This window comes from Rhineura floridana, chromosome 5, assembly GCF_030035675.1.
Source record: "Rhineura floridana isolate rRhiFlo1 chromosome 5, rRhiFlo1.hap2, whole genome shotgun sequence".
NCBI classification, from domain to species: Eukaryota; Metazoa; Chordata; class Lepidosauria; order Squamata; family Rhineuridae; genus Rhineura; species Rhineura floridana.
The window spans coordinates 57,336,104-57,363,140 of NC_084484.1; the positions used below are offsets into that span (position 1 = coordinate 57,336,104).

The 27,037-nt window shown below is 41.5% G+C and overlaps 1 protein-coding gene across 1 annotated transcript in view; it reads right to left on the bottom strand.

Annotated features, from left to right (window-relative positions):
* LOC133385823 (sodium/hydrogen exchanger 4-like) overlaps positions 1–24,283 on the bottom strand; it is a 34,304-nt gene extending 10,021 nt beyond the window's left edge. The window contains exons 1-9 of the mRNA XM_061629401.1: positions 23,837–24,283; positions 20,023–20,282; positions 17,395–17,612; positions 15,654–15,856; positions 14,237–14,323; positions 12,484–12,554; positions 8,383–8,544; positions 3,894–3,990; positions 138–269 (exon numbers count right to left, since the gene is read on the bottom strand). Of these exons, the coding sequence (XP_061485385.1) occupies positions 138–269; positions 3,894–3,990; positions 8,383–8,544; positions 12,484–12,554; positions 14,237–14,323; positions 15,654–15,856; positions 17,395–17,612; positions 20,023–20,282; positions 23,837–24,268 (1,662 nt within the window). The 5' untranslated portion in view covers positions 24,269–24,283. The remainder of the gene's footprint in view (positions 1–137; positions 270–3,893; positions 3,991–8,382; positions 8,545–12,483; positions 12,555–14,236; positions 14,324–15,653; positions 15,857–17,394; positions 17,613–20,022; positions 20,283–23,836) is intronic.
* Positions 24,284–27,037: the final 2,754 nt, after the last annotated feature.

The window sequence follows — 27,037 nt, forward strand, 5'->3', positions numbered from 1 at the left end:
TCAGCTGATAGGATTGCTGAAGAAAGAGAACTCCAGGGCTGCAGCCAAAGGGCTTATAAGCAGGCTTTGTGCTTCCAGGCAGCTTAGCTACTTGCTCGGCTTGATTCCACAAATAGCACTGCTTGTGTAAGAAGTACCTGCCCTCCCCAAGGTAGGCTGTATCCTTTCCTTATGGTCTGCCTCAGGCTGTGCTGGCGTCGAATGAGGATTTCTTTGGCTTGCTCCTCATTTGTGTCTGTGGCAAGGTTGTACCTGTTGTATGACAGTGTCTGAAAATGAGAAAAACAGAACTTGGTATTTCCCAGGATAAACTCCCAAAACAGGGCATTGAAACTTGCCACTTTATCATCATGTGATTTTGTAGACCATGCGGCCTTTAGGTTTTGCCCAAAGTCAATGCAACCCATCCTGCAATATTCCACCAAGATGGATCAAACAATGTACGTTTTAACATTGTCTATATACCATGGGTGGGAAACCTTTTTCAGCCCAAGGGACACTTTCACTCATGGAGAACCTTACAGGGGCACATGCAGAGCTTGGAAAAGTTACTTTTTTGAACTACAATTCCCATCAGCCCAATCCAGTGGCCATGCTGGCTGGGGCTGATGGGAGTTGTAGTTCAAACAAGTAACTTTTCCAAGCTCTGCACATGCCAGTGGTGCGTGGGGACAGAGGCAAAAGCGGGCAAAACAATGAATGAGACTCTTGCCTTTTTACAGTAGGTGACATTCCAGCCATGCAAAAGTCAGAGGTTCCTACATGCACACCCCATCTCTCCATCTGACAAGCAAGTGTCATCATCACAGTTCGAGGACACATTCAAACCGGTCAAAAGCACTTCAGGAGGGCCAGTGAGAGGTGTGGACTGGGAAAGGGACATGGCCTGCGAAGGGTCTTGTAGGCCAGATAAAGAGCCCTGGAGGACCACATTTGCCCCCACCCCCAGGGCCTGAGATTTCCCACCCCTGCCTAAAAGGTTACGGTTTTCTTAACAAGAGCATTAAGAAACTCTAGATTGGATAAAGCAACAAAGAGCCTCGTGGCACCTTAAAGACTAACCATTGTATTTATTGTGGCATATACTTTTGTGAACTAGAGCCCACTAATCCATGAAAGCGTTTGGGATTTTAAAAAAGCTGTTTGCCTTGAAGGTGCCACAAGGCTCCTTCTTGCTTTTGCTGCCACAGACTAACATAGCTGCCCTTATAGAAGCTATATAGAAGGATTATGCTCCACTGAATTCATCAAGAGAGACAGAAAATAAAACAGATGTTGAGTCCTACAGCATTTGATGAATTAAGGAAAGATCAGATCAGCCCTGATCCATGCATTATTAACTCAGTCTTATCAGGAAAGGTCACATTTGGGGCTTTTCAGATTAGAGAAAAGGCGAGTAAGAGGCAACATAATAGAGGTGTATACATTTATGCATGGTGTGGAGAAGTTGGACAGAGAAAAGCTTTTCTGTCTGTCTCATAACACTAGAACTCACAGACGCTGAACTTTGGAAGATTGAGGAGAGACAAAGAAGTTCTTCACACAGTGCATAGTTAAACTAAGGAACTTGCTCCCACAAGAAGCAGTGATGGCCACCAACATAGATTGCTTTAAAACGGAGTAAACAAATTCATGGAAGAAAAGGCTATGTAATGAGGGAGAAACATATTCTATATGAAAAACAACAATGTGTCTCATAGCACTTTAACAACAAATTTATGATGGCATGTGTATGGACTAGAATTCTACAAAATGTTTGCACCATAAAGATTTGTTAGCTTTTTAAGTGCGGCAAGATGCATTGTTTTGCTGCAACCAAGTAGCACAGCTACCCCTCTGGAAATGGTGATACGAAAACTGAAGAGTGACTTTTCTCTTTGAACGGGTGTTTGCCTTGCTGATATGTGAAGCTCTTTGTCCTGTCATTTTGCTGTTGCTTTTTAATATGTCCTTTATACTGGCTGATACTGTTATTTATATTGTTTTGAAATGCCATTACTTTGTAAGTTGCCTTCAGCATTTTGCAAACTGAAAGGCGGGATATAAATTATTTTAATAAAGACAACTTCAAGGAACAGAGATTTTTGAATCCTCAGCACACCCTGACTACAGAAGTTGCCAGTGCATTTAATGTAAGAACAACTTCTTCCACCTTATGCTATTCACTCATGCAAACAGAACCATTAAAAATGAATTAAGTTTCATTGTATATAGCAGGTGGCATATTATTTTGTTATATTATCATTTATTTATGGACTGCTTTTGGGCCCAAAGGTTCCCAAAGTGATGAATGACATATGAACACAATGAAATATACAATAACAGTACAATACATATGGTCAAGCAATCAAAACAATATGAAATAGCAAAATCATAAAATACCAATCAATTACACTGAATATGTGTCAGGAATGCCAATAAATCCTATGGCAAGAATCAGAAAAAGCATCAGTGAAGCCACCCCTGTCTCTCACTTAGGATGTTAACATTCCCCTCCCATGTCTCAGCTGAGAGAGCTGCTGCCACTCAAAGTAGGCAATTCTAGTCTGGAGGGACAAACATTTGATCTGGTACAAGGAATCTTCCTATGTACCACTCCTATCAGCCAATATATTTACAGATACAACAGCCGATTCCTAACATACGAGTTAACTTAAAGTGAACCTATCTAGAGTGTTAACAATTCGTCTTTTCCATCCTTTGTTTCCTTAGATCATGGCAAAACATGAGATTTACAAATACACAAACAGCAATAGGAAATACCTGTCTGAAACAAATATTTGCTGTGATGAAATTCTGATTTGTTCAGCAGGAATTTTTGTGGCAAGAAAAAAAAAACTCTCAGAGAGCATAATTGTCCTTGGGAGTTGTACTTCCCCTCCTGCAAAAGAGTGTTTTCTACAGGTGTCAGTTTCGATATGGTTAAGACAAAGTCTGAAGCTATTAGGCAATCCTGTCTGAATGCATTACCACAACCAAAATACAACACTTTATTAAAGATGAACCAATCAATGTATTATAGCATAAACTTGCATGGGCTACAGTTTTTAGTTCATGAAAGCTTATGCTATGATAAATTTGTTAATCTTTAGGGTGTGCCATAAGACTCTTTGTTAGTCTGTTGCAGCAAAGCCAACATGACTGTCCCTCTGTTTAGAAACAACTGAAAATACTATTTTACCATTCAAGCTGTTAAGGCAAGGGATGCCTGCCACCTAGTGCTAGTCTCTGGAGTCTATCACCGTAGATCACAACTGAAAGTGAATATTTACAAAGGAAAAGACTGGTGTCCCGTTTCTTTTGTATTTCAGGGAATAAGCGCAGAAAGGGCAGATACTAAGTTTTGTGGAAAAGACAATAGCTCTACAAAACTACAACTCCTCCTCCAAAAACCGACTACATAAGAACATAAGAAGAGCCTTGCTGGATCAGGTCAGTGACCCATCTAGTCCAGCATCCTGCTCTCACACTGGCCAACCAGATGCCTACAGGAAGCCCGCAAACAGGACCTGAGTGCCACAGCACTCTCCCCACCAGTGCTTCCCAGTGGCTGGTGTTTAGAGGCATTCTGCCGCTAACAGTGAAAATAGAACAGAGCCATTGTGGCTAGTAGCACTGACAGTCTTATCCTCCATGAATTTGTCTAATACCCTTTTACAACCACCCACATTGGAAACTATTATTGCATTTCATGGTAGTGAATTGCATAGCTTAGCTACATATTCACTACAGATTGGGGCCCATATTTTTCCATAATGTTGCTTTGTGCTTCAGCTGCAACAATAACGCTGACATTTCTGCTATCGCTGACCGTTGCTAAGGTTTGAAAGAGTATGCAAACATGATCTTTTGTTCTATAAATATGGAACATGTTACCAGAATGAGAAACACACCCTTTGTCTCACTTGATACAAATTATGTGCCAGTATATTCTGTATGGACTCCACCTCTTCAGGGGAAAGTCTGTGCACTCTTTGATTTCTAAACCTCCTGCAAACAAAAAAGGAAAGCAAACATATTGATTAAGTCAAAGGCCCAACAGTTATTCTTTTGCAGTGGTTCTATGTACACACTAATATTGGCATGTATTAGATATGCATGGGATGTCTTGCTAAGAAGGGATAGAAAAGAATCACTCATAAATCAGAGGAACAAGCCGTTTTCTTTGTAGTGTGAATTTGTGTGTGAATGAGTCAATGTACGTTTATTTTGTTTTATTGTCATTGGCCATTGCAATTTGCCAAGTCCAAAAAGCAAGTTAAAACAATTGTAAAGAAGGTAAAAAACAAATCCATATATAATCCACATATCCTGTGTCCTTGACCCTCACAGTAAATGAGTTTTTGTTGAAACTGGCAGAAAGTAGGTAACAAAAGACTGAAACCAAGTTCATGAAACTGAATTAATTAAAAAAAACATTAAAACTATAAAATACAACATTAGAATTCAAACTACCCCGTAGCTGCATGACTCTATCTATTAATAGCCAATCCAAATTAAAATGTCTTGCAGCTCTTCTTCGAAAACCATCAGATTCCATTTTTGGTGTGTCTTCAGGGAAAAAATGCTCACCCAAGAACCTTGCGTTTCCTCAAGAGGGCATTTACTGCTGATCTGCACTAGGCCCTACCTACTGGCGGAGCATCTGCCTTGCATGCAAAAGGTCCCAAAACGGTCCCCTGCCTGAAATCCTGGAGAGCCCCTAGCAGTCAATGTGGACAGGGCAGCAAGATGGACAAATGGCCTGACTCAGTACAAGGCAGCTTTCTATATTCCTGGGTTCAAGAACATGATACAACATGGGGGGAAAGGCAGTCTCTACAGATCCCTTCGCATGTTACTTCAACAGACCAGAAGTTGCTTTCCTATAGTAAGGTTCCACACTGTTGCCCTAACTATCCTTACACTGGAGATCACATGATATTGCAGTAAGCATCTCTGTATTGTAGCCCCATTTTTCTGGTGTACTGCTCATGCAGTTGCAACTTACTTACATGGGTCACTATGCACCCATTCCAACCAACATATGAAGCCTGGGTGCATAGAAGGGGAGGGTCCTACTGTTGCAATGGAAATCCCCCCGCATGCATACAGCAAGGGCTTATTCCTCGATGCTGATTTAGCTCCCTTTCCATTCTAGCCACCTTAGCTCCAAATACAAAATGTAGTAACAACATCTGTGATCCACACCACCCATTTTGATGTCATAGCCATTAATGAAGGCAAATCATCACAAGCTGTACAAGCCGTAACACATCTTATTACATTTATTTTATACTTTTATCATGTATTTGTTTAGTTATTATATTTAGAGCCCACCTTTCTCCCCCATCTGCTTAGCTTCAGCAAGGTAGCAGCCTTTTGCACTTTCAAGTCATGCTTTCACACATACCAAGTCATCAAGTCTTGGAAGACTCCCCCAATGGGACTTGAGTGAAGAGGTAGTCATCATGACAGATGCCACGTACAGAGACATGGCATTGCATTTATAAGAATGGCACTTGTACCCAATCCTAATAGATGCATTACCATTGAGGAGACTATTCCCACATCAATATATCTCTTACACCAGCCTTTCCCAACTAGTGGGCCACCAGATGTTGTTGGACCACAACTCCCATCAGCCTCAGCCAGCGTTGCCAATGGTCAGGAAAGATGGGAATTGTGGTCCAACAACATCTGGTGGCCCACTAGTTGGGAAAGGCTGTCTTACACCAACAGCAGTTCTAACCAAACTTGGACTCACAGTTTTTCATATGCATAATACATTCTGTGAATTCAGTGGTCACAGATACATCTATAATAATTCTTGTAACTAGCTCCTTTTCTAGCTGCCATGACCATAAGAACTGCTGCAAGTTATGGCCAGGATTGGCTATTTCACATGTTAATTATAATAGTGTAAATATCTTCCAGCCAAGCATAGCCAGGACTGCTCATACCTAGAAGAAATACCACTAGCTAATCTAATTCTCTAGGCGTTTCTGTTAAAATGCCCTTCGTTTCAGCTGAACAATGAGCAACTCCACAAACATTATGAAGGCAATTTGTCATACAGCTAAAACACAAATATAAAAATGGAAAACTCTATTCATGAAGTTAGCTATTAACCAAGCAGCTTGATAAGAATGAGTGTATCTGCTTAACCGAGAAGAAACAGGGTTTCTGGTGAAGAAATCCACTCATCTATGCTTCAGCACCGTACAAGTTATGATACAAATCTATTTCCAGGTAAAACAAAGAAGACATGTTAACCACCCAATAAAATATGTGGCTTTTTTTTAACTGAAAGCCTTTCCTTGTTGATTAAGTTCTGTAGACCTAGTGCAGGTATTAATATCTGCAAAAATAAAAAAATGGCTTCAGTGATAACATCCCTAGTTTCTTTAAAAGCAGACTGCAAATTTCTCTTAACGATCAACTCTTACCATGATTATCCTCCACCATATTATATGTCAGCCTTCACCATCCTGGTGCCCTCCAGATGTTTTGGACTTCAACTCCTATCAACGCCGGCTAGCTTGGAACTGATGGGAGTTGTAGTCCCAAACATCTGGGGGTGTGTGTCACAGGATTGCTTATATGTATTTGCTCCTTCAGAACAGAATTAGGATAGAGACATAAACATGGAACCATCAAAGAGTAGAGAGGGAGGGACTGTTAAATTCATCAGTATTTTCAGATTTTATTTTATTACTACTACGAAAGAACATCACAATTTGCAGAAAGAGTTTCCATGGTTATGAATGAAAAAACAACAATATTGGACATGCTTGCCACTATAAACTAATTTCCCAGTAAGACTTAGGATGCAACAATATTCTATCTGCAAGTAATTAATCTAATGTGAAAATCATTTCAGTTACAGATTGCACAACCATATGTTACTGCACATAACATAGTCTTTACATCCTGCAAAAGCATAAAAGCCCTTAGTTGGTCCCTTAAAACCTTTAGGTGAAAAGCAGCACATTAGGCTTGGAATGCTTATTTTATTTGTTTTATATATTAAAAGATTTATAAAATGCCCTTTGGGCCTAAAAGAGCCCCCAAGTCAGTATACAAAACATTAAAACCAAAGTAAAGAACAGAAATTATATTGAAACCAGGAGGAATGGAATCAAACCTTCACATATTTTTTTAAAAATGAAAGCCATATGGAACAGAAACATTTTTACTGCCCAACTGAAAGTAAGTAGAGACGGGGCAGCCTAACTGCCCTTGGGAGGCAGCGGTTGCCACAGAAAGGATCCTGTTCCTGCTGAGCTTTTAAAAACAGAGGAACTGACTGGACCATGCTGTGATTGCTTCACTAGTTGTGGTGGGAAACAGGAATGCCAGAGCCCGTTCCCTGCCTGCCAACCTGACATACTTGCTGTTCTTTGGACATCACCACATGACCATCAGACCAGCACATTAGAAGACGGCATACTTGCATATAAACTCAGATCTAGCAGTTGATTTCCAGATAACATCTAAGAATCAACTGCATGATTTGTGTCTATATGCATAGGATCCCAAATGGATATCCAGTTGCCTCAGGATTTGGATGGACATGCAGGGAAGAAAGATGAACACTCACTTCCCACCACACATAAAAGAGAGACTGGACAAAGTATTATCCAGTCTGGCCCATACAAAATCTAAACTGTGTTTTATGTGTATTGCAGAATCAGAAGGTAATGGGTTAAGATCCCAAAAAAATCCATTGCCCTTAGGTCCCATTGAAATCAACAGTGCTCAAATTAGCTCTGTTAACTAGGGATGGAATGATCTGTCTGTTTCATTTCTCTCAGTTTCTCATTTTTCTCATCTTTAATTCGGTTCTCCACAGTTCTGCAGCAATTTGCCATCTTTTTTCATGAAAATTCTTCATGAAAATTCTTCAGCATTTTAGTGCAAATTTCTCCTAATAAAAACATTTTTGTGTGCAGTTTTGACTAATGCACACATTTTTGTATGCAATTTATCCTAATACAATCTGTTGGGCTCCTACTGGGAGAAAGGGCGGGATATAAATCAAATAAATAAATAAATAATATTTTTGTAGATTATTTTCACCAATATATTCATTTTTATGCACACTTTCCCCCAACATATGCATTTTTGTAAACATTGCTTGGCTGGGAAACTGCATCGCACAGTCCAGATAAGTGCAAATTTTGAAGGGTTGTATTGCAGTTCTCATATTGTTTTGGAAAGTGCAAATTTGATACATTCAGCTTTAAATGTGAACTGGATTGAGTTTCTCCACCATCTCTAGTCTTAACTCACTTTTCACATTGATTTCAATGGAACCTAAGTGCGGCTAACTTGTTCCAGATTTTTATTTTCAGTTATGCTTCCATATCCCACTTAACCCAGTTGAAAGAAGAGACTCACAAAAAAGATGATTCGGAAGTAGATGGCTTCATCTCCCCACTCTCTACCATCTCAATGACTTCTTTTATTTCCAGTTTCTTGTACAGAGAAACGATGCTGGATTTAGGCTGCTGCTTGTGTAATAAGATCTTCTTAAGGAATCTATTGTCAAATTTCTTAAATCTGGCAATAATAATAATAAAATCTTGTCAAGCATCACTCCAGTATTAATTACTGAACAAGTCCAAGTCATCTGAGGGCTTCTTAAGGACCAGACATCAACAAAAAAGAGGTATAGTTCTCACAGGCCACAAACCGTGTTGAACTGATAAGACAAGGGTAAGTTACAGGCATGGGAGAAATAGGATGAAAGAGCCCAAACGCATTCATGACCATAAAGGAAAGGTGGAATCCTGATTTGCTTTGTAGAAAGGGAAGATTCTAACAGCAAGAGCTCCACTTAAAGTAACAATGTGTATTCAAGAACACTTCAGTAAAATTCTAAGTGATGAGTTCATTAGGGTCTATTGTATCCTTCAGTGTTTAAAATTCACCAGTTAAAAAATGAAAATATTTATCTAAACAACAGTGTATTTAGAGGAACAAGAACGTTAGGTGTGTTCACACACTGAACAGTAGTATGCACTGCTTCTATCCATGCTTTCTCTATGTTGCACAGACTGCCTTACTTATACTTTTATTTCAGTAGGGCAGATTGTTATTATTACAATATATGCATTTGTCCTTTGGCTAGCGATTGTATGAAAATTCACATGCACAAAGAAATTGTACATAATTGATACAATCCAGGCAAAATTAAGCCTTTTTCATTCCTATTGATTTCAAAGAGAGAAGGAGGTGTTAATCCTATGTTTGCTTCATCTTGCACACTTATTTTGGAATAACTTTCAGTGAATACAGTAAAATTTAGGATGGTATTTAGTGAAATACTTGTACTAGTGCAACAGGATTTCTCCCCTCCCTCCCCCTGTGTGCATGTCACACCATACCCAAATTTGCTCTGGAGGCTTTGGGGAACCCTTAGAACAGATTTAGGGGGTTCACAGGGAGAAGAGAAGGGGTTAACATTCCGTATCAGAACATTTACCTTAGCGCTATGTTGAATACAACCCTAACTTCTGAGTAAGCTTACATAGGATTATGATGTTAAGAACCTGTTTAAGTTTCTTCCACACTATTAATACATTAAAAGTACTTATTAATAAATTATGTTAAATAAAGTATCAATCAAATGTTTCTTCCACACTACTAAAAGTGTTCCACGTGTGTAACAGAAAGCATTTTTGCTATATGAAGTGCCTTGCAAAAGTAATCAGACCCCTGACAAATGCTCTCATATATTACTGAATTACAAATGGTACATTGTAATTCCGTTCTGTATGATATTTTATTTTGAAACACTGAAACTCAAAATCAATTATTGTAAGGTGACATTGGTTTTATGTTGGGAAATGTTTGTAAGAAACAAACAACTGAAGCATGTTGCTTGCATAAGTATTCAACCCCTGTGCTGTGCAAGCTCCCAGTTTACACAGATGAAAGAAATTGCCCTATCAAGGACACAATTACCTGTGAACCATTAAAGTTGCTGTTCCATTGTCAGGATTAAAGACCCCACTGTTGAAGGATCATTGGTCAGGCTGTGGATCCGAAGGAAAATGAAGACCAATGAGCATTCTATAGAAGTGAGGGATAATGTAGTACAAATGTATAGATTAGGAAAAGGGTACAAACTAATATCCAAGTGTTTGGATATCCCAGTGAGCACAGTTGGATCAATCATCAAGAAGTCAAAGCTGCATCACACCATCCAGGCACTGCCAAGAAAAGGCTGTCCCTCAAAACTCAGTGCTCGAACAAGAAGACTTGTGAGAGATGCCACAGAGAAGCAAACAATCACTTTGAAGGAGCGACAGAGTTCAGTGGCTGGGAGTGGGGTACTGGTGCACCAGTCAACCATAACAAGAGCTCTGCATAACACTGGCCTGTATGGAAGGGTGGCAAGAAAGAAGCTGTTACTCAAAAGGTACCATCTGAAAGCACATCTGGAGTTTGCCAGAAAGCATGAGAATGCCCCAGCTGCAATGTGGAAAAAGGTTTTGTGGTCAGATGAGACCAAGATATAACGTTTTGGCAAAAACTCAAAAGCACGATGTGTGGCGCAAACCTAACACTGCCCATGCCTCAAGACACACCATCCTTACAGTGAAGTATGGTGGTGGCAGCATCATGCTGTGGGAATGCTTCTCATCAGTAGGGACTGGGCATCTTGTTAAAATTGAAAGAAGAATGGAGGGAGCAAAATACAGGGAAATACTGCAAGAGAACCTGCTTCAGTCCACTAAAACACTGAAGCTTGGGAGGAAATCACTTTTCAGCGGGACAATGATCCCAAGCACAAGACCAAAGCAACATTGGAGTGGCTCAAGAACAAAAAGGTGAATGTCCTACAGTGGCCCAGTCAAAGTCCTGATCTCAATCCCACTGAGAATCTGTGGCAGTCTTTGAAAATTGTGATCCACAAACGACGTCCAACCAGCCTGAACGACCTGGAGCAAATCTGTCAAGAAGAATGGGCCCAAATCCCTCCAACACACTATGTGCTACCCCAAAAGACTTAAAGCTGTTATTGCAGTGAAAGGTGGCTCTACCAAGTATTAATCTGTAGGGGTTGAATACTTGTGCCAGCAACATATTTCAGTTTTTTATGTTTAAACTCCAGATGTGCTTCCAGATGGTACCTTTTGAGTAACAGCTTCTTTCTTGCCACCCTTCCATACAGGCCAGTGTTATGCAGAGCTCTTGTTATGGTTGACTGGTGCACCAGTACCCCACTCCCAGCCACTGAACTCTGTCGCTCCTTCAAAGTGATTGTTTGCTTCTCTGTGGCATCTCTCACAAGTCTTCTTGTTCGAGCACTGAGTTTTGAGGGACAGCCTTTTCTTGGCAGTGCCTGGATGGTGTGATGCAGCTTTGACTTCTTGATGATTGATCCAACTGTGCTCACTGGGATATCCAAACACTTGGATATTAGTTTGTACCCTTTTCCTAATCTATACATTTGTACTACGTTATCCCTTACTTCTATAGAATGCTCATTGGTCTTCATTTTCCTTTGGATCCACAGCCTGACCAATGATCCTTCAACAGTGGGGTCTTTAATCCTGACAATGGAACAGCAACGTTAATGGTTCACAGGTAATTGTGTCCTTGATAAGGCAATTTCTTTCATCTGTGTAAACTGGGAGCTTGCACAGCACAGGGGTTGAATACTTATGCAAGCAACATGCTTCAGTTGTTTATGTTTCTTACAAACATTTCCCAACATAAAACCAATGTCACCTTACAATAATTGATTTTGAGTTTCAGTGTTTCAAAATAAAGTATCATACAGAATGAAATTACAATATACTATTTGTAATTCAGTAATATGAGAACATTTGTCAGGGGTCTGATTACTTTGCAAGGCACTGTACATGGATTATAATGTGCGATACTGTGCACTTCTTTTGCAACCAATAAGAAGTTGGCTTAGCTGCTAGAACCAATGCTAACGCTTGCTATGTTGGCAAATGCCTAATTAAATCACAAGGAAATGGTCAAGATGTGGTGTACCTAAGGTGCATCAGAAAAAAACCTGCAAACTCTGCATGGAATTGGCAAGGGACACATATGCATACATTCTGTGCTACACACTTTTCTCAACATTTCAGAATATGCCACTTCACAACCCCAAAGAACTGCTGCTGATGCACGTGTTATTTCTCTCCCCACCTCTTTCAAAAGTAGTATGTATGAAGGCTCCAAACAGAAGACCAGACAAACACAAGGAGGTCAGGAGTGGGAATTATGGGCCTCCTCCCAAACCCCAATTGTGCACTGGTTGTGAGAACAGAGTTAAGGACAGCAACTCAAGAATGAATTCAGTGAGAGAAGAACAAAGCACCTGCCTCTTATGAGAATTATAGCAGTAAGCAAAAGAGATCACGAAGAAGTTGAAGTCGACAACCATAGAGCACTTTCAGTCTGGCCCATTTTACTATATCAGAGAAACAATCTGAGTTATTTTATTTTACCTGACAGTGACAGACACATTCTTACTTGTCTCTCAGTTGATAATGACTCCAGTGCCCACATATATCCTCAATTCCCGCTTTTGAATGGTCCATCAACTGCAGACACACAGGGAATTGAAGAGGGGTATGAACATCATGTAAAAGCAATTGCTCTTGTAACAATGTTTACATCCTCAGAAAATGACAACACAATTTATTTTAAAGAGTTGTATACTACACTATAGACAGCTGCCATATAATTGAGTCAAACTATTGGTTTCTCTGAAAGCCAGTGTGGCGTAGTGGTTACGGTGTTCGACTATGACCTGGAAGACCAGGGTTTGAATCCCCACACAGCCATGAAGCTTACTGGGTGACCTTGGACCAGTCATTGCCTCTCAGCCTCATGAATACCCTATTCATAGGGTCATCATAAGTCGGAATTGACTTGAAGGCAGTACACATTGGTTTCTCTAGCTCACTGACTGGCAGGGGCTCCTCCAGGGTTTACCCAACCTGGAGATACTGGGATCGAAGCTGGGACTTTCTGTATGCAAAGCAGGAGCTCTACCACTGAGTTATGGCACATAACTAACACCGCATTACTGTTAAGAGTAACACTTTTCTTCTGTCTAACCTTTTCCCAAAGGCAGGATTCTCCAAGCAACTCATGCCATCCTGACAGTAGACGTCAGAAGGCTGATTTTACTAGAGAGCGATAAAAATAGTTCCACTTCCTATATCAAATCATTTTCACCAATGCCACTGCTCAATATGCTGCACAATCCTGTACATTAGGGATGGGGAACCTTTGGCCCTCCAGATGTTGCTGAACTACAACTCCCATTAGCCGTAGCAATCATGGCCAATGGCTAAGGATGATGAGAGTTGCAGTTCAGCAACATCTGGAGAGCCAAGGGTTCCCTTCACCTGCGATACATGTTTATTCAAGTAAGTCCCACTGTGTTCAGTAGTGCTTACTCCCAGGTAAGTATGCATAAGACCACAGCTTTAACAAATATATACATTGGATCCTATTATTTGCTGCAGGGCAGGAGTAGGTTGACTCAAGAACCAGGACTGCAAGCAGGTTTCTATGAGGCTGGCACATTATTTGCTTTGAAACTTTTCACTAAGGGAATACAGCATATGGCATCCCTGACCAAGTAACAGTTCATCTGTGCTCTGGGAATACCCACCATTGTTTCATTGCTCCAGTAGTGAGAGGATAGGAAGAGCCCTCCTAGATCAGGTCTAGCATTTTTGTTTCCAACATCATTCAAGAAGCAATGAGAAGAAGAAAACCCCAAGGTGCCCCAGAACTATCAGTTGGGATCATGGGAAGCCACTTTTATATTGAATCAGGCCATTGGTTTATCCACCACAACACTGTCTACACTGACAGGCACCAGCTCTCCGGGGTTTCAGACATTCCCAGCCCTACTTGAAAATGCTGGGGATTGAACTTTGGACCCTCTGCATGCAAAGAGGATGCTCTACCACTGAGCTACAGCCCTTTCCCAGTTTAATAAGTCCCAACACATTTTAAAGGTGCAAAGATTATAACTCAGCAGCAAAGCATAAGCTTTGCAGGCATGCAGGTTTCCAGGTTCAACTGGTATCTCCAGTTTAAAAAGGATCAGGTAGCAGGTGATATGAAAGATCTCCACCCAGAACTCTGGAAACCCACCACCTGTCAGAGAAGATGATACAAAGCTACGTGGACAAATCGTCTGACATGGTTAAAAGAACAGCCTTCTCCATTCAATTACAATGATACATTTAAAACTTCAACTTACTCGCACATGAATTTCCTCATTGATGGACTCTTTTTTATTGGTCTTCTTAACATCCAGGTACTTTACAAGCGGTCTAATGGTGATTCCCTTCGTTTGGAACAAAGAAAGTGAATTATATTTTGATAAAGTGTTAATTCACTCATTCAACTGTGAAGCACTTTTAATCCTAATTGAACTGAAATAGCCAAATTGGACAAAACTCTCTCCCAAGCTGGCCCATCGAGTGAAGGGGGAGTACATTCCTTCTCTCATTGGCCACCTGATGCTTTGCTGCTGCTGCTGACCCCATGTGGATGAAATGTCCAAATATGGCCTGCATGCATAAAATACCAAAATCACAGTTGATCGGGGGGGGGGAGAAATCTGGTAACTGACCATGTGATTTTGGCCAATGTATGCTGGTATTTTATGAACAGACCAGGGTAGGAAGCCTCAGCCCTCCTGGCCTGCAGAACTCTTCTCAGGTCACACCTCTAAATGGCCCTGCTTTGCATCCTGAATGTTTTTGCCTGCCTGTTATGTGACCTTGAACTGTGATGATGCATCTTGGTTGTCAAGATGGAGGATAGACAGGGGTGTGTGCATGTGTGTAATGTACAAAACTAAAATTTCCATTGTTCCTGTACCCACTTTTGTGTCTGGCCCCTGCCTACCACTGACTGAAAGGTTGCCCAGAAGGAAATGTGGCCTTTGGCCTGAAAAACTGCTCCACCCGTACTCTAGACAATAGTCAGACATTTTTTCCCCATTGAGTGGAGGTAGGACAGGCAGGTGAATGAAGAGAATTCACCCACAACAGGTAGCATCTGATCCACCAAAAGCAATCCTATAGTAAGTCCCACTAGACCATGGGTGGGCAACCTATGGCCCTCCAGATGTTGTTGGACTCTAACTCTCATTAGCTTTTCCCAGCATGATCAAGAATAATGGGAGTTGTAGTTCAACATCTGGAAGGCCACAGATTTCCAGGGTACTTTTGGAAGATTCTGCAAATGGAGGCACACCTGATGCCAGCAGCCACAGCTGGCAGATTTGCTGCCTGCCTGGTTGACCCTGCCATGTCCTTCCCACCCAGTGAAGCTCTACACCTCATCCCGTCCTAGAGCAAGACAGGGCAGGAGGAGGTGGTGGAGGCGCTACAGCAGTAGTAAACAAAAAAAAAATCACACCAGGGGAGAAAGGCTACCACTGCAAAAGTGGCAGCAAAACTGAAAAAATCATAAAGTAAGCTGGTGGGGGGGACTGATGCCACCATCAACATCTTTATGAAGAGGAGGAGGGCTGCAGAGTCAGGGGGAAAAGGAAGGAATCTGGGGGGCACACAAAAGGTCATTTGCCCCAAGGGATACCTCCCTAGGGACAGCCCTGGCTGTACTAGTCCCATGATACATGATAACCCATGGTTTATACATCTTACCTGAATGAAGACAGTAAAATAAATCACCACAATAGTAGAAGTAATAAACATTTTCTTCCTAGGAAAGAGAGCTAAAGGCAGCAAAAATGCAAGGGAGAAACTGCTGGCCCCTCGTAGACCACTGTAGATGATAATGAGCTGATCTTTAAGAGTGAATCTGTAAGTCCGGAACTTGTTGATAATGCAGAACAACAAAAGAACACCTAAGAAATGAAGAAAAAATTGACCACTAACAAAGCAAAGTAACTGAATGGAAACTTCCACCTAACAAGGTTGCAACTTGTGCTTTAATACATGTCGCCTTCCCCCAAGATCACAGAGTATATTCTATTGGGGTGTAGTAGCTGAAATGTAGAACTTGGATGCATGAAGCCCAGGTTCAAAAGATCTCTATAATATTGTCTATAACAGCTGTCCCCAATGTGGTGCCCTCCAGATGTTTCAGACTCCAACTTCAATTAGCCCTGCCCAGCATAGCCATTGGTCCTGAATGACTGGAGTCAGTATCTGAAGGCCACCATATTGGGGAAGACAGATCTATACACTTAAATCTGCTGGAATCTGAGAACTGTAGTTCTGTGAGTTAGCTAGGGATCTTCAGGAACACTGGGCATAATATAAGGAGGTAGGGTAGGCATCAACTCAACCAATCTCTGCAATCTACATTACAGAAAATGGAACATTTAATTTATAAACAGTTTCAGTGGTAAATATGTATCTAAAAAAATTAAAAAGCTCTAAAGAGATTATCACTTCAATAGGCCTGATATCAAGATTATATAAAATTCTATTAAGCATGGAGAAGAAAGAAGGGTTACCAGATATGAAAAACACTACAGTCTTTTGCATGTTTTTAAAACAAGACGGAGACAAAATGACAGTCACTCTCCTCATGGGGAAATGGGGTAATTCATGCAGCCCTCTCTTCTGAACTCTCTGTGTTTGAAGATTAGAATAGAGATGAGATATAAATGAAATAATACATTAGACAAATAAGTATGGTCCTGCCAAATTATCCTGAAAAAAAAGTCAAGAATACTGAGATCTTTTTCTCTGATCCGTAGGTAGTTTATATTCAAATGATTGTTTAGGAAGGAATTATGAAGAAAACAGTTTTTATTGGTAGTATAATTTCCTTAAATCAAGAGTTGTTCTCCTGGAGGTGATTCTGCCTCTCAGCAAAGTATGGCTGTGTATAGGGTTGCCAGCCTCAGGGCCTGAGAATGATTCTGTATCTTTAAGAGAAGAGAAAATTCAGACAAGTGCAGGTTTTCTTGAACACTGTAATGGGAAAAACCACAAGGTGAAATTCTCCCTTTCCCCTGCAAAACTCTTAAAGATAAAGACCTCTTGGTTGCCAGGCCCAGCCTCCAAGAGGTCTTCTGTATCTTTAAAAGTTGTGCAGGGGGAAGGGAAAATTTCACCTTGTGGTTTTCCCCATTACAGTGTTGCAAGAAAACCTGCACTTGGCTGAATTTTCTCTTCTCTTAAAGATACAGAATCATTCTCAGGCCCTGAGCCTGGCAACCCTAGGTGTGTATGAAATGACCTGGCCCACTTAACACAACACACCTGTGGAACAGTCTTTGTTAAACTGGTTATACCAGTTGGCTTTGAACTTCCTAGCTTCTCTCTGCACTTAACAAAGCTTTCAATAACACTGCATTTAAAGATACTTTCAATAACGCAAAGCACTCCATCCACCTGGTTTGGTTCGATGATTAAGATATTTGTTTCTTACTTAGTGCTCTCCAAAGCATGCAGAAGACCAGAGTGAAGCCAACAAAGGCCCAATTCCATTCGTGGTTCCGCCCAACCGTGGACACTCCCATGAACACAAAGATCAGGGTCTCACTAATGCTGCTAAGCATTTTCATGAAGTATTTTATTGTCGTGTAGGAATTCTGGGAAACATTTGCCTCCACGTATTTTTTCATAGTCACTGCACATGCTGTTATCCTGTTGGTTCACAAACATCAAGGGAAGGAAGTATGAGCCACCAGAAAGTATGAGGAAGACCCAAGAAATTTTTCCACTGAAGGGATGATTTTGTAGTCCTTTAACTCAATATTGTCTACATTATGGATGGGGAACTTGTTACCCTCCAGAAGTTAATGAACTACAACTCCCATTATCCCTGACCATTGCTCATGCTGGCTGGGGCTGATGGGGGTAGGAATCCAGCAACATCTGGTGGGCATCCCTGGTCTACACTGGCTGGGAGTGGTTCTGCAGGGTTTCAGGCAGGTATTTCCCAGCCCTCCCTGGGAGATGCCAGGGATGAACCTGGAACCTTTTGCATGCAAAGAAGATGCTCTACCTCTGGGCTATGATTATTCCATTAGTAGGTTAGAATAATCCACTAACCTTGGAGGGGGGGGAGATTGGTACTACAGTTGCTGATCTGTAGTGTGCTAATGCTAGCGGCAATCACCCTGAAGACAGTCACAATTCCGATGTTGATTAAAAATGTCAGGTATGTCATTTCAGCATGCTTGCCACTCAAAAACATTTTCCAAAATTGCCTTTAGGGCATAATATATAACAAAGCAAAACTGTCTCTTAATGCAACTGTTCTGCTGTGGAGCATTTTCAAGGAATAATCAACAGGCAGGATGGGTTACCTAATTCTTGCCACACCAGCCAAGAATCCCAGCAAATGTCTCCTGCCTCCCCTGATATTTTTAAGCCTATTTTTCTCAAACCAAGCTGAACGAAGTCCAATTGCAATGGCAGGAAAAAGCCTAGGGGGATTTGCAGGGGAGAATTAGTTGTGCGACGGGTTTCAGGCACACACATAAGTCTGCTGATTCTCCCGGCGAATGTCTCTCTTTCTCCTACTTCCACGTAAATTGGTAGACACATGCTTGATGGCATCATTCCCTCTAATACTGAATTCAGGAGGCTAAGTGATAACAGGACTGGAGACTAAACCTGCCGTTTGGGGTTCCAGGATGGAAGAAAGTTGGGACAGAAATGTAAAAAAGGGAGGGGGCACTGAGAAACAAAAAGGACTTCTCATCATGCTCAAAGGACTCAGAGGTTTGCAGAAATATAAAAGAAGTTTTTTATATATCCTAAGGCTCTTTTAAAAAAAAAACCAATGATGATTGGGCATGCTTGATAATCACAGAATGGTCTATGTCAGCTGGAAAAGAAAAACTTGAGGAAGTGGAATTCCTATAGCTGCCGGTGGGGGACAGGCAGGTAGTTAGTTTCAGTTCTCTCTGTTTCTCATTTTTCCAATTTTAAATTCAGCTCTCCCCAGTTCTTCAGCAATTTGCAATTATGATTTTTTTAAAAAAATGTGAAAATTTGTCAATATTTTAATATTAATATTTCCTAATAAATACATTTTATATGATGTTTTGACTAATATACAGATTTTGCTAGCAATTTTCCCTCATATAATGCATTTTTGTATTTTGTTTTCACTAACTGATGCATTTTTACGCACACTTTCCCCTAATAGCCGCCCTGAGTGCCCTATTGTAGGGTAGCAGGGCGGGATAGAAATATTTTAAATAAAATAAATAAATAATATGTATATTTTTGTACGTATTGTTTGATTGGAGAACTGCATCACAAAATGCGAAGAAGTACAACATTTTAAAGATAGCTGTGTTTTGTTTCGCATATCTGGTTCAAGAACTGCAAATTAGGTAGTTTATCATTAAAATGTAAACAACATTACATTGTCCTCATCCTTAATGGCAGGTTGGCTAAAACCCTGAATGGGAACACACTTACTAACTAGAAGATTAGGATAAACGGCAATATTTTTGTATTGTATTGGCCCTCCAGGCTTGCCATACCAGGAACTGCTGAGTCAGCCCCAGGCTATGGCAGTTTCAGTTCCTGGTATGGCAACCCTGGAGGGCCGATACACTACAATCTTATTGCAGGCCCAAGTTGTAATGTGTAATAATGTTCGCTCGTTAGCATTCTGCAGCACTTCAAAACATTGTTTGCAGTAGCACATTCAGGACTTGGTTGCATGGAGTGCTGAGACAACTGTTTCGGTGGTGTCCAATTAAATCTACACTGGCAATAAAAGGCATCCCAAAGGTTGCCTCAAAGGTTATTATGTGTACTAGGCCTTAACACCTGCAGGACTTAAGTAAACATAAAAAACCAGTATAATGTGCTATTAAGGATCTTTGTTATTAAGGACACACACAAAGTATATAGAAAGAGCAGCACTTTCTCATTATATTTCTTACTGCATAGTTTCCCAAGTACTATTGTTATTCAAACATTTCTTATCACCTCAGGCAATTACACAAGAGCATAAAAGACAGAGAATTCTAAGCCTGTTGATTAGATGGTGGCTGGTGTGAACATAAATGGAACTTGCTGCTATACTCACGCCAAGATGCCAGAAATGTAAAGTGTCTCTGCAGCTAAGTATGACAAATAGCTGAACATGAAAACCAGGAGAGGTTCAATTGCAGAAATGTTCTGCGTGAAGCGAGTCATGAATGCTGCCACAAACCCAAAGGCAATGCCAAACAGCAGTCCTCCAAGGCTCACGACAAAAAAGCGAGCAAATCCAGCCAGGATATCAACTGGTTCAATCTCTTCATATCTATGCATGTGGGTAAAGTCAATGAAGATGTTGTATAAGACCTGAACAGAGAAATAATCAAACAAATGGTTCATAACAATGGATATCTAAAGTGTTACCATCATCATCTAGACAGGCCTAGGCAGACCCATGCACTGTGTCACTGTGGAACAAACCACCACTACAGTCACCGGCTCATTTGCATGATATGGAAAGCCAAACTATGGCTTACTAGGACTGCCCAAACATTTGGGCTCCAGAAGAGATTGCAGACACTTTCTTCCTCCTGCTAGCTTAGTGCTGTAAAGCAACAAGAAGTAAGCCAAGGTTTGGCTTAGTATGTCTTCTGAACCCGGGTTCATGGTTTAACCTCTCTTCTCACCATACAGAAGCTGTAGCCTAGATCGAACCTTGGTTACAGCTCAAAATTAGCAAGAAGGGAATCTTAACAATAAGGTGTTCAGAGACAACACTCTAAACCAAACCTTGGCTTAGCTCAGCAAGGCATGGAAGTAAAAAAAAGACCATGGTAGACCAAAGCAGCCGAAAGCTTCTCTCCAGTTCACTCAGTCGGGTAAGCCACTGGCTTACTGCATCATGTGAACCAGGCCACTATCTCAAGGATGCTTTTCTGAAGAACGCAGAAATCTGCTTAGCAATGGGTCAATTCAAATGTAGAAGCCCAAACCTACTGGATCGAACTCAAGTTGAGAGAAGATGGTGACGATAGTGATAATGTCTGAAAACACCCTTACATCTAGAATCTCTTTTAGACCCATATAGGCGTGGTGGCACAAACAGTAATCTGTACCACAATTCAGCACACCTATCTATACCCATATATATTCTGTTTTGTACCTCCCCCTACAATAACTTTTTTTATTTCACCCTCCTCAAAAAGAAGGAAGGAACGAAGGAAGAGTTGTATGATAGATTGCCTACCCATATGCTAAGAGATAACCAAAGGTCCCTGGTATGCTCTATTGTTATATGGAGAATTTGTGTGTTTTCAGGATGTAGCTTGCTGGCTACAGGGTTGGATTCAGTGTTTAATTTATAAAAAAGGAGCACTAAGTGTTTAATCTGTGTGGGATATATGCTTTTTAATTCTGTCTGGAAATTAGTTTAATGATAAGAGAAAAATAGTCTGCATAAACTCCGAAGCACTTTCATTACATTATCATTATTTGTGGTTAAGAAATCTTGGCCATGGCTCATCTTTGGCTAGTCACATAGCTGTGTCTCTGTGCTGCTCATCTCTAAAATGGGCCCAATGCCTTCTAAATTATATTGTTATGAGTATGGGGGTTGGAATAGATTATCCCTGTGAGTCCCCTTCCAGCCTCTGATTTGGAATCCTGTGCCTTGGGGCTGCCTGTGCTGGCCAGATGAATTTATTTTGTTAAGCTAATAGCATGGCCAGGTTGCTAATGGGTCTTTCAGGTGCCCAGCAACTAGTGAATGAGCCAGGAAGATCCTTTTGTCTTTTAAACTCTGCAGGAGAGCTCCCCCCCCCCTTCCTGGCGGCTAGCAGAGGTTTGTGTTTGGTGTGTTTAGAATTGTTGGGAGAAAGGCTAGGGACTGGAGGCAGGCAGAGAGGCTGGCTCTCTGCCTCATGGCTATAGGATGCCTCCTGTAACACTGATAGGAAAGCTGGATATCGGACTGCTGATGCCTTCAACCCCTTCATCCTAAGCTCAAGTTGGAATGTGTGTAAATAAACAAACCATATTTCATAAAGACACCGCAGCCTCCGTTGACCTTCTTCCCAAAGGAAACCAACCCTGGGTGAGCGCAGGGACCCCGGAAATCTCACAGCTCGGAGATTGGGGAGGTGCGCAACAATATAATGCAAATGCATACATCTGGCTTGCCTTCCTGCTTCTCTTCCTGGAGTCAGCTACTTCCATGCACTGTTCGTTCCTCCTGTCAGACTCGCACACTGGAGTCTGGATGCTTTTGACCTCACCATTTTCCACATCACCCTGCTGGAGTCTACCCACTCATGCACAGAAATGTCTGTATTTTCATCTGTGAGATGTTGGGGGATGCACAGAGATGTCCCACGTCTTTGCCACATTGAACGTCTTTGCCACATTGAAACAGGTCATCACCACACCATACATTTAAAACACTCTTATGCCACTTTAACAGTCATGGCTTCTGTATACCCTGGGGCATCTATGTGACTGCTATAACCATTATGCAAGGCTGCCTTACTGCTTTTATATGTATAAGTGCCTTTAGGAGGGTAAGATTTAATAGTTAAGCTCATAATGCTGTCTTCTGTAGCTTGGACACCTGCCAGAGACCTAGTTTGATGTAGAGATTAGGTCACGGAACAGTCAATGTCCCTCAGCTGTGTCTTATCTATGAGAGGCTAGTGGGCTGAGAGATGGTCTTTTGATGCAGCCTCAAGGACACCTCTTTGAAGCTCATCTAGATAGCCACTAACGAGCTGCATGTGCTGAGAAACGGTAGCACATGTGATAGGAGGCTGGTGGGAAGGGAAAGGACCGTTTGATGCATCTCCAAGGACAGTAGTGTTGGCAATGGTCCAGTTAGCTCTAATGAGCTGCATGTGCCAAGGATGGGCTGCGCATGCTGATTAACAGTAGGGCATGTGCCATGGAAAGAGTAGCATAGAGAGGTCAAGATGTGCTTTGGCACCAGACCAGTGTCCTCTCACGTAGATAGGATGATCCATCAAGTGCCTTGACACCCCAGATCAAGGAATGGGGATACTTCAAAGAAAGTAAGATAGTAGCAGCTCTGATGCCTAGGTTGCTATAGTATAATTAATCACGTATCCTGTCAAGATGTGCTGATTTGATGTAGGAGTGCATTCCGTCATCCTCTGTGCCTTGCCAGGATTTTTCCTATAAAAGACGTGCTGTAGCCTGGCTCGGCGTGCAGACCTTAATGCCTCTCTGCGAGAGACCTTGGGTCTGTTCCACTGGGTAGGCAAGCCTGTTGTAGCCCAGTTCAGCACACAGACTGCAGGTGCCCATGTAGGAACCTTGCAGCCTGTTCCATTTATTGGGTATGCCTGTGTGCTCGCTAAATTACTCAATAAACTTCTCCTTGTGAGTAAACCTTTGAATCTGCCTCCTTGATTCCATGGTACCAATCCTTAAAGTTTGAAGCAGCCCACAGCTGGGGCTAATACAGCTTCTCCCAAAGAATCCTGGGAACTGCCGTTTGTTAAGGATGCTGGGAATTGTAGCTTTTAACAAACTATACAAGCCATAACTATTAAAGTAGTATAAGAGTTCTTTAAAAGTATAGGATGAATGTGACGAGATCCTGTTTTTGCATAGGAAGAAGCTTCCCATGGCCTCCCCTAAATGGCACCCATATACAGCTACTGTGGTGTACCTAACAAAGTGATGGAAATCTTTGACCATCAAATACCTGCTCAGCCAGGAGCATTCATTGGGTGGCCTTGGATCCCTCACCATCTCTGAGCCTAACCTGCTTCACTGGGTTGTTGTGATAGTAAAGGGGAGATTACAGACCATGTATATTTCCCTGACTTCTTTAGAGGAAGGGCAGGACAAAATAAAATAAAATAGCTCCCCAAACCCAATTTCTACAAATGTTGCAATCTACTTACCACAGTGATCCCATCATTCAGCAAAGATTCTCCAAATATCATCATGTAAAGCTGCTCATTTACAGACATCTCCTCAAACACAGCCAAGACAGCTGTAGGATCCACAGCTGATATCATGCTGCCAAACAGCAGGCTGTCAAGTAGGTTCACATCCTTGAGGCCGAAAGCTGTGATCTGGCAAATCCCATAAAGTGAGATGCCAATGCCAAAGGCATTTATGAGGGACCCCATTGCAGACCACCAAAGAATTGAGCCAAAGTTTTCAAAGAAGGGACGAGTCGGCATAAAATAGCCTCCCCCCAGGATAATGGGTGGGAGCAGATACAGGAAATAAATGCTTGTCGTCATAACAGGTGGGGATTTATGATCAGTGCCAAAAATAATGCCACCAACCAGGACACCCATGGCAATGTGGAGGCAGCTTTCTGGCATAAAGTGTGGCAGTTGATGGTAGAGATGGAAACCTTGAATAAATTAAAAACAAAATCAGGAAAATAATAATGGTCATGCTGTTTTTGAAAAACAAACCCTACAGTGCTAGTTCTTCCACAACTCAGATATTAGTAGAGTGCAAGGCCATCCCCCATCATGTACTCTGAATGAATGAATAAAAGATTTTCTGAGCAACCAAAATGTGTTATAATATTGAGAAAGATGTGAGGTATTCAACAAATTAATAGCATGAGTGCAACGGGACTCCTCTCTCCCACACATCCCCTAAATCTGTTCAGGGGGTTCCCCCAACTGTCTGAAGCAGATTTGGACATGATACAGGGGGAGGAGAAGGGGGAAATTCCTATTGTGCTAGCACTATTGTTTAGTTGAATATAGTGTAGTTGAATAGCTAGAGCTATTATTTAGGCTAAATACTGTCTATTTAGCCCTGTCTCAATAGAGTCCAGCCAAACTTGAGTACTTTCTTCTCTCTCATTGACATCAGTGGAATTTAAAATCACTTACCTTTTAAAAACATGTATATTTTATTAAGCTTTGAGGGGGAGTTGTTTATATCAATAGAACACTCATAGCAATGGCAAAAAAGCAAACAAACAAAAAACCAAAATAGAATGCGGAGGGGAGGGAAAAACGGGGAGAGGAGTGGGTCAGCTTTCATAGGTTTTGCTCATTTTCAGTTTACAGGAGTGTTATGAAACACCTTTACATTCAGCTAGGGCTGGTAAATAACTGATTTCGGTAATCTACAACATGTAGGTAGTTTAGGGTTGCCAGGTCAGAAGCATCCCAAACCCTGTGATTTCAGGGGCTGGTACTAGTGATGTCATAGGAGCAGGCCTGAGTGATATCACAGGGACAGGCCTTAGTGATGTCATTAAGCATGATACCTTAAGCATCAACCACAGTTGCTTGGAGCATACAATTCAAACAAAAACATTTCTCTGATTGGAAATTAAGATAGAACTCTTAGCTAAAAGATGGAGCCTGGGTAGGGAACATTTAATCTAGCCTATTTGCTTCTGGCAAGAAAGGTTTAAGTGCCTTCAGGCCAGGCCAGTCACCAGAAGGCCGCTGTAGGAAGAAAGGAGCCTCATGTTGTGGAGATGTTAGATGGGAGCAATCAGGAGTAAAGATGGATGCTTCTGAAAGATGCAATTCTAAACACATTTACTAAGGGATTAAACCCCATAGAACTCAACAGGACTTACTTCTGAGTAGATATAGCTTGGTTTGTGCTGTTGGTAAAGCTTGACTAGGTATCCTCTGCAAAGATATCCACATCTCAGCAGGGTTGGCAACCCCCTGCCTGGAATGCCTTGCCCCTACCTTTAACATGGTAGCTCCAAACTTCTTTACAGATTTGACTCTTCACTTCAGAAAGAGGTTTGAGAAATGAGTAAGAGGAAGAAGACTCTCTACCCTTTTCTGTCTACCCTGTGGGCTGCTATTAACTCACTTTGACAGCCAACCCAATTCCAGTGAATTGACGGAGAGAAAACACACGTGGTTTGGTCTACCTTCACAGGCAGCAGCTTGGGAACAACAATTACAGCCACACTTCCAAATATATGAAATCTCTTTTACCACTATTGGGCAAGAAACAAACTGTCATGCAACCAACAAGGTGCATCATCAGTGGGTTTAAGGGGGTTGAGCTGAGCACATGGAACCACTGTTGTTGCTTCTATGGATGTAAGGGAGTGAGGTTAAAGGTAAATGAAATGCAAATAGAAAAAGAAAAAGAAAAGAAAGTGATTTCCTAAATGCAATACCATACCAACCACAACAAGATTCCTATGAGTAAGGCAGAAAACTCAGCATCCCACAACCAGTCAGAATTCCTAACCAAAAACCAAAACTAAAAAAGTCCTGGCAACCAGTAAGCCAAGGTCACAGAAATCTCCGTACAGTACATCCTGACCCAGGGGTTGTAGTTAGTGTAGAATGCTGTGGCACGATCACTGACATGAGTGAGACCCTATCAACACATAATACCTCTACTCTGAAATCTGTACTGGTTGCTGATTTGCTACCAGGCCAAGTTCAAGGTGTGCTTTCCATGTAACGGACGCCACATATTACTTGTTCTGCTTCTGTAAGAAATTTAGTGTGGCAGCACCTATTATTTATTTATTTATTTATTGCATTTGTATACTGCCCCATATCCAAAGCTCTCTGGGCAGTTTACAACAATTAAAAACATTAAAAACAAATATACAATTTTAAAAACACATTTTTAAAAAGCAATTCAAAAACACTTAAACCTACACTTCGGAACTCCCTGCCTACTGACATTAAGAACATAAGAACATAAGAAGAGCCTGCTGGATCAGGCCAGTGGCCCATCTAGTCCAGCATCCTGTTCTCACAGTGGCCAACCAGGTGCCTGGGGGAAGCCCGTAAGCAGGACCCGAGTGCAAGAACACTCTCCCCTCCTGAGGCTTCCGGCAACTGGTTTTCAGAAGCATGCTGCCTCTGACTAGGGTGGCACAGCACAGCCATCACGGCTAGTAGCCATTGATAGCCCTGTCCTCCATGAATTTGTCTAATCTTCTTTTAAAGCCGTCCAAGCTGGTGGCCATTACTGCATCTTGTGGGAGCAAATTCCATAGTTTAACTATGCGCTGAGTAAAGAAGTACTTCCTTTTGTCTGTCCTGAATCTTCCAGCATTCAGCTTCTTTGAATGTCCACGAGTTCTAGTATTATGAGAGAGGGAGAAGAACTTTTCTCTATCCACTTTCTCA